Here is an 8,717-nt window from a genome sequence, read left to right as displayed (position 1 = left end):
TTGACTAATGTCAAATGTTGTCTTTGCTGATAAAGACATGCGCCTTCTAGACTTGCTGTTGTCTCTCAAGGCTGCCTTTGATACACTGTCAGCCCATTTAGGTGACACTTACTGATTAGCTCTCCTCCGTGTGGCGTGTTTACTGACTCAAGTTAGCATGGCATCACACCACTTCGACTGCTTCATTTATGAGTTGCTTTGAAGTGCCACAATATACTCATCAGAAGACAGACGAGTCAACATGTATTGTACTGAATTTCAACAAAGCACATTGACGGTACTAAAGTTAACAGTACCTCAGGAAGAGGCGAGGCTGGTCTCGCTGCTCATCTTCCTCGTCAACATGCGATGACAGCAGTGGAGCGTGTCCAATGAAGTCCATCATAGCTAAAGAAAAGAAAACATTCAGATCAGTGACAAATGTGTCCTTCTGCATTTTACACATCTGACAGTAATAATCATCATTAGTAACCTGGCATAATTTTAAACTTGTAATATGAATAGGCTATACTGGCAAATAATCACAATGACTTATATGTGCAACATGTATTTTTGTGCCCTAAGGGACGATAACAATACTACTGTACATATAACGAGCGAGCGCCCACACCGATATGTTCTGTATACAGTGGCATCAAAGTAAGCTAATAAAGATAATAAAAACACTTCAAAGACTTCAAACAAACAAACACATGGCAGGTTGGCTGGACGTGGAGAGAGGAAAGCCCACTGGAGCTGGGGACATCCGCCCTTTTAAACTTCCCTCTGGAAGGTTGGAACCAATCAGCTCCCCCCAACAACCTGCAAAATCAATCACTCACTCTAAATCAGCCAAGCACACCTGCAGTCCATCTCTAAATCAGCCAAGCACACCTGCAGTCCATCTCTAAATCAGCCAAGCACACCTGCAGTCAATCTCTAAATCAGCCAAGCACACCTGCAGTTCATCTCTCACAGACAAAGACCATTAAAACATACTTCAGGGTCGTATTGGTAACAGTTACTCATAATCGTCTCCTCATCTCTGTCAATAATAAAGCTTTCCGAGGTTGAGTGAGACAGATTGCATCCCAAATGTCCTTCTGAATGACTTTGAATGGCTGGCAAATGTTTCAAGTGACCCAAAATATATGAACTACCTTTGTATATCTATGGTATAGTTGAGGTGTGGATGGCATATCATATGTATGATTATAATTATCATGCTTAGTTGATCTGATTTATTAAACTGCATTCTCTGTACTGTCCTGTACCGTTGCATATTTGTTGTTGTAAACAAACTGTTGACATGCCTGCATAACATATTGTAATCATGAGTGTGTACAGCTGTGTAGCAGGTGTTTTCTGTAACAAGCACAGTCAGATGTGAAGGAAGTGGCCTATATCTTGTTTTCATGTTGTGTTTATGCTCGAATAACGCGCAGATGGGAAACAAAAGCACTGAGAGCATTGTATATGGAACATAAATATATGATAATGATTCATCTATTCAGTGCTCCTGGATTTGAATGATGATCATAACAGACGCATTCTTGTCTCTGTCCCCGGTGACCTCCAGTCTCTTGTATGATAATACAAAGCAGCCAAGACAATACAGATTCAATAACTTGTATAAAAGATGTTGATCTATTGTAATGAATAAAAAAATGAAATATGGATGGATGGATGGTGCCTTCTGTCACATTTGTGTGGATAATGAAGGATTTGAGGCGGCCTGGACAGGATTGTTAGATGAGGTAGGGGTGTGTGTGTGTGTGTGTGTGTGCGTGTGCAAACTTTTATTAATATACATTTGATAATGTCCCCACTCAACATTGTGAGCGCAGATTTGTGGAGTTAGGCAGTTGGCAAAGGGATTTGTGAGCTTGTAGATCTGCTATTTTTGGCTCTAGCTAGGCTTCAAATGGCATTCATAAAATCGCAGTCCTACAATGTGACCTAAAGTCAAGTGACATCTCGGTCCTCACAAGTATAGTGTGTGTGTGTGTGTGTGTGTGTGTGTGTGTGCGTGCGCAGTTTGTGCACACAATTCTAACACTCTTACGGGACATGTGTCTCTATTGTGTGAGGTGACTAAAGGAGAAAGGAGGAGATAACATCAGTCATGTCTCTGTATCCAGGCTGACTATGATCAGCTTTTTTGGAAGGGATATACACATGCCGTAAACAGACGATCTACAAGCTTACAACACTGCGGATGCAGCACGTTGTGAGCTTGTAGATCGACTGTTTTCGGTGTGCGATACCGTTGAGGCGAGGTGTAAATTAGGGATTAGTGAGTCACTGATGCACAACTTCAGACTCATGGTAAAGGAGTTTCACTCACACCCACACCCAGATGCCCCCCCAACTCTCTCTCACACGCACGCACACACACACACACACACACACACACACACACACACACACACACACACACACACACACACACACACCGGCTGTGACTCACTCAGGCAAGGCGGGTGGGTGTTATTGTTGGGTGGTGTAACCGCCACAGTGAGGAAGCCTGCTGACTCATGGACACAGCAGGGAGGAAGATGAGGGTTCTTCTGACCCTCCACAGACATGGTGATAAGAAGACATGTTACCAGCAGGAGACGACTGGCCTGTGGACAGGACACTGGACATGATTCAAGGTAAAATGGTAAATAATCTCATGTGTGAATTTACTTAGTGTACACTCATACGGCACTGCAATTTAAAAGGAAATGGCCGTGCACAACGGTCAATGTAATAAGCTGAAAATTAACCCTATAATGCAGTGGTTAAACTGATCTTGATGATGATATATTAACACATTTTGCTGGGACCGCCTCAAGGACCCCTGGACACCACTTTGAGAACCACTGGAATAATGTACTGTATGCCAGAACACTGTACAGCAGTGAGCACACTAGTAACACAGGCTGGTGTTTAACATAGGTACAATAATTGATATTCTTCTGTACAGTAGCTAAGCTTTATATTCCCATAGCATATTTCGTTATACCAGTTTTCAAATCAGGACACAGGATAAACAAGTGAAATTGGTTGAAACAAACCCTCTCGGTTCACCAATGTGTTGAAGGCAACGCATCGTTGAGATCAGCTGTGGAAGAGATCCCATCATCACATGATCCTGCTGCCCGGCACAATGCTGTCCCTGCTGACCTCGTTAGCAGTAAGTAGAAGCCTTGACTTCACTGAACTGCCAGTGTTACAGGGTTATCTTGACTTGCAGTGTGACTAAAAGGTGTGGTCCAAGGTTATCTCTTGTTTGGTATTTATCATATGTAGTATATTGTGCATTTGTTTTAACCTGTATTATAGGGAAATAGTCATTGTTTTGTGCTGTTGGGTGTTGTCTACCAGATATGTAAAATAAACACTCCATGAGCAGACACCCTTGAGCAGTCGTCGTAACAAGGTGAAAGAATTCTAAACTAACGAAACATTCTAAATTATTATAATAATACTTTGCTGCAGGCCAGCCTGTGTCCATGGTGGATGCATCATCTCAGGGATCTCCAGTGAAGACACAGCGGGGTGAGCTCCAGAAGCCCAGCTGCTGTCCCCGATGTTGTTCCTCCGTCTCCCCTAGACTCCACAGCATTGGTCCTGTCCCCCCAGCGCTGAGCAGACTTCAGGGCTCCAGCCTGTCGGTCTCCCCTAGACTCCACAGCATTGGTCCTGTCCCCCCAGCGCTGAGCAGACTTCAGGGCTCCAGCCTGTCGGTCCACAGCACCAGCAGTAGCAAGCGGACAAAGAGCCAGGACAGTCTGGCCCGCTCACAGATAGCTGCTGCCACACAGGACGGTAGGATAGGAACCAGAACCACCCCCCTGGTGGGGCAATGAGCCTACTGTACATGAAGTAGAAACATACAGTGGTGGAAAAAGTACTCAACTATTTTACATTAAATGTACTTGAGTAAAAGTACAAAAGTAATGGCATCAAAATGTAGTTAAAGTACCAAAAGTAAAAGTACCCATTATGCAGATATTATACTATTATTTCAAATAGCCAAATATATACAGTAGGGCTGAAGTGGCTAATGTCTGTTTCCGTAACAAACAAAAGTAACTAGTAATTCAAGTTTTCAAATAAATGTAGTGGTGTAGAAGTACAATATTTGGATCTGAGATGTTGTGTAGTGGAGTAGAAATAAAAGTATTGGAAATACTGAAGTAGTACAAATAGTACAAATATCTCAAGATTTTACTTAAGTACTGTACTTAAGTAATTTCCACCACTGGAAACAAATAAACTAATGATGGTATTGATCTAATCCAGACATTTTTATCAGGAACGATGCAATGTGGGAATGCATGCCCCACCCAGTTATGCATACCCGTTGTACCCATTCTACAGTCTCTGTCTCTGTCAGTGTCCCCTTTTTATCTGCCCGTGTCCCTTTTATGCCCACATATGGGAAAGATACGCTGGTGCCTGGTGGCACACTCACTAAGATTCCATGCATTTTTAGATAGAGGAATGTATCAAGTTGTGCAACCACATCTCTGAAAAGAAAAGACATCACTCAATAACCCAGAGAGGGTGGGTTATTGTTTGGCTATTTCACCCAATCAATAACTCACCCAATGATGGGTAAAAAGAAAACCTGAACACGCTGAACCTGAACCTGAACACGCTGAAACCTGAACACTGAATGAATGGGTAAAAAGAAAACCTGAACACGCTGATCACTGCATTGTGAAGCGACTCATTGTCAGCAGTGCAATAACCCAGCATTTTCTGCTTGCAGATAATAAAGGATAAAATATAGACTGTAGTATTAGAGCTAACCTATACAAAATTATATATAATTTAGTAATAAACAGAAGAGAAGTTCAACCATCTTCAGTTATTTAATACAAAACAATCAGCGTCTGCGATATAAGGCAGGTATTTGATGAACTGTGGTCATGTTGCTATCACTATAAAGCTCTGCATTAAATGAATATCGTGTGGCCTCACATAACATTAATCTGTGCACGCACGCACGCATGTACGCTCGCTCACGCACGCACGCACACACACACACACGTTAGCATAAATGGCGTGAGTGTGTGTGTGTGTGTGTGTGTGTGGGGGGGGGGGGGGGTAATAATTCAAGCAGCTAAAGCAGGAAATGTTGAACCCCGCTCCCCAGGGAATTCTGCCATCTTCCTTTCATTTACCTCCTGAAGTAAACAGGATAAAAGAACCTCAATTTGCATCAGCCTGCCTCCGAGTCTGCACCTGCTTCATGTTGGTGATGAAACAAATGGCAGCATGCTAATAATAACACAACGGATAAGTCAATAAAGCCACAGCTATACGTCGCGCAGAGGGTGTCGCGTGCCAAAAGTAGCAGATCTACAAGCTCACAACGCATTGCAAACATGACACGTCATGAGCTTGCAGATCTGCTTTTTAGTCAGCTTCATAGAGCTTCATAGAGGGACCTTGTTGCATAACCAGGGTTAATACATGCACTTTTAATGTGCGCCCAATTTGGTTTACAAGAGCAATTATCCGCTGATAGCTTTGATTGTGGTTGTTGTTCATCATGGATGCCCCATGCAGTGACCCGTTTGTTTTCCCTAAAGACTGATCCAGGTTCTGTGATTAAGTAAACCACACTCACACTTGATCACTGGAAGAACTGTAGTTTTCTCCTTTTTAAGTCCTAAGAAGGAGAACGGGAGATAAACATGCATGATTAATTTAAAGGTTAATAGTATCGTTAATCCCTGTGCCCCTACTACTATGATGTCTGCATGGCTGCTGGTTGAAATAGCTTATGTTACGTACTCTAGTTTGGATCCAAAAACAACATGGATGTTTCACTGAGGCGAAGGACGGGGTAGTCTGTATGTTGGAGATGCATGGAAGCTTGTGGTGACGGTGGAACGTATTAGTACAAGATACAACACGGAAAGTATCAGTACAGATATTTTCAGACGAAACTGTGAGGGACTTTTACATTACTTTTATCGTCATTTTCTCTATACTTTATTATACTGTACTTCTACAATTATTTGAAAACAGTAGTTACTTTGCAGATTTAGATTACTAGATTTGAAGTTCTCATAGCAGCCTTGAAATCCTATATTGCACTGATCAGAACAATGGCCATTTAAAGTGTTCAAAACATGCTAGCCTGCTTTAGGTTTTCGTGCTAATGTGATTATTCCCATACCAAACAGTGTTTGCGGTTCAAGTTTGTTGCAGATTGGAGCAAAGGTGCGCCATGACAACATGTGGCCCTTAGCAGCAGCTAGGTTGTTGTACAACGTCCGTGTGGCCCCTGGCAGCAGCTAGGTTGTACGTCTGTGTGGTCCCTGGCATAAGTAAGCTGGGTTGTACAATGTGGCCCCTGGCAGTAGTGCGCTGGACCACTGGGGACCCTGACACAGTAAGATAGAACGTACAACCCAGCAATTGACATCTTACTCGAGACAAAAGAAAGGCAACTAGAAAGGCAATTCTGGGAAATTGCAAGTGTGGTTACACTGATGCGAGTCGCGACGAATCCACTGGGAACTAAATTCCGTCTTTACCGTTTATATTATGTATTGTGATGTGGTGTGAAGCATGACCAAAAGCTTCACTTTTCTGTTGTGCAAAAGTGAACAAAAAGCAGGTTCGAGAACAATAGTGTGTTGCCTATAGCAACCACGTCGAAAAACCAGAAACCACAACCAGCAACCACAACTAATGAAAAATGTAAAACTATAATAACCTTGTAAGTGGTGTGTTGTTGTTGTTTTGTCCACCCACCAGGCTCCTGTATGCACCTGGTCGTAGCCTGTCTGTGGTGTGAGTGCTCAGCGCTGCTCCTGGCTCTGTTGGAAGCCTGCTCGTCCTCTCTCCACGCCCTGTGCTCGTCCTGCTGCCGCGGCTGTGGCCGCTGCTGTGCTACCCTCCAGGACGCCCCCGTGGAGGAGCTTCGCTGTCACCAGCAATGCCACTCTGTCCTGTTCGAGGCCTGCAACTGCTGCGAGTCCAAGGAGTGCATGGAGTTCTGCCTGGACTGTTGTGACATTTGTCATCACAGCTAGAGACTGGTGCACTAGTTTGCAATGAAGAGGCTGGTTCTCAACGTTGGGCCCGGGGGAGCACCCAAGGGTCCCAATAGACAATTACGGGTCTGTAACTCTGAGGGTGTACAAAACAGAACTGAATTGGGGTTCCAGAGATTTAAATGAATGGTATCAAATTGGGGTCCATGGTCTAATGAATATCAAACTGGGGGTCCTTGAGGGGCACGGTGGCACAGTCGGTAGTGCTGTCTCCTCACAGCTAGAAGGTCCTGGGTTTGATTCCCGCTGGGGACGCTGTGGGCGCTGGGGGCGTGTTGAACATAAACAGAACTTATACCAATAAAGGAATTATAAGAGGAATTAAATAAATGCAATATTCATCTTCCTTGTTATTATTATTGTTGGTATGGATGATGGTGTGTCACAAACACAACATTGGGATTTGACTGGCCACCGCTTTGTGGCTGGGTCAAACTTTGTGTGATGATTAACGCTATCCACCTTTTCAAGTCACGGAGTAGACCTTGTGAAATATTAAAATACATTTGTCAGTCACTTTTACTAACCATCTCAAATCTCTTCGCACAATCAACAAAGTCAGTATGGGACTCATCTGCTACTTTTGCTATTTTTGAATCCTGAAAAGTAACAATACACATACAATGCAGTGGTTCTTGTCACCAGCGACTGCATAAAGCTCACAACGAATGGCACATTGTGAGCTTGTATATAATATCTGAGTAAAACTATCCAAGTATTTCTACCACCACTGTCTATATGAACTATCAATTTCACAGATGATTTCTGGCCCAAGTACATTTTTCTTTTTACTCCACTACAATTCTTTGTAAACACAACTTACTTTGCAGATTTAGATTATTATCACAAAACATTAACCATTTAAGCCACATGTTATACTTTGGATATTTGTAAATTGCAGATCTACAGCACATCGCAATACAAGGCTTATTTATATTTCTATTATTTTTAAATATGAAAATGTGAGTACACTTTTAATTATACTTTAACTTTTTTAATTCTACAGTATTTCTCTATTGTGGTATTGCTGCTTTGACTTAAGTAAAGAAAATCTGAGTAGTTCTTCCAGCTCCGCTTCACAGCTCTTTGTAACATCACAACACCTAAACTTGTGTCGGCCGATTCTTCAACCCTCTATTCATATTTTGTCAGGTAAATCACTTGGATCTTGAAAGGACACTCAGCTTATTCTCACATTATGTTGGAGATGGAAGTCCGTTTAAAGCCTGTTTAGAGCTCGTTGTTAAAGTTGACAGCACAGATGCACGGCCAAATGCCAAAAATATAACAAAGTACAGTAAGAGACGACACTGTCAACAGCGCCCGGTCGAGTCGAAGGGCTTGTTTGATTCGATTTTTCCCTCTGTAATGTGACTCAAAGTGTCTCTCTTTTACCCGTGGCAGATTAGATTTTTCTGCGCTCAGTTTGGTGACAACAAGTAATGGTGGAGACATTTAATTTAGAGCACGGTGACCAAACAACTAAGGTTTGTTCCACTTGTCCCCCTCAATTTGTCATAATGTTACCTTTAGGCCTGATGCCTTCCACCTAATCCCAATTTTAGGACATTGGTCACACATACGCACAAAAACACACGGATACATAACTGTAAAATTTCTATTTTAGCTTTTTGTTGTGTAGGACAGGTGTGCCAGTGTTAATATATGATA

General features: G+C 42.7%; 1 protein-coding gene across 2 annotated transcripts; it reads left to right on the top strand.

The window, feature by feature from the left end:
• The first annotated feature begins 2,531 nt into the window (after nucleotides 1-2,531).
• Nucleotides 2,532-7,144, top strand: LOC306922773 (uncharacterized protein). 2 transcript variants are annotated; one of them, XM_079500593.1, is made up of 3 exons: nucleotides 2,532-2,636; nucleotides 3,068-3,160; nucleotides 6,748-7,144. In XM_079500593.1, the coding sequence occupies exons 1-3, from the start codon at nucleotides 2,582-2,584 to the stop codon at nucleotides 7,023-7,025; spliced, it is 426 nt and encodes a 141-aa protein (XP_079356719.1). In that variant the 5' UTR covers nucleotides 2,532-2,581; the 3' UTR covers nucleotides 7,026-7,144. The 2 variants fall into 2 exon arrangements, 1 of the variants encoding a protein (XP_079356719.1); XR_013789963.1 differs by lacking the exons at nucleotides 2,532-2,636; nucleotides 6,748-7,144 and adding an exon at nucleotides 3,466-3,540 and having other exon boundaries at nucleotides 3,074-3,160.
• Nucleotides 7,145-8,717: the final 1,573 nt, after the last annotated feature.

This window comes from Electrona antarctica, assembly GCF_951216825.1.
Source record: "Electrona antarctica genome assembly, chromosome: 5".
In the NCBI taxonomy this organism is placed as follows: Eukaryota; Metazoa; Chordata; class Actinopteri; order Myctophiformes; family Myctophidae; genus Electrona; species Electrona antarctica.
The sequence above is the reverse complement of the archived record's forward strand: the minus strand, read 5'-3'. Positions and strand labels throughout refer to the sequence as shown.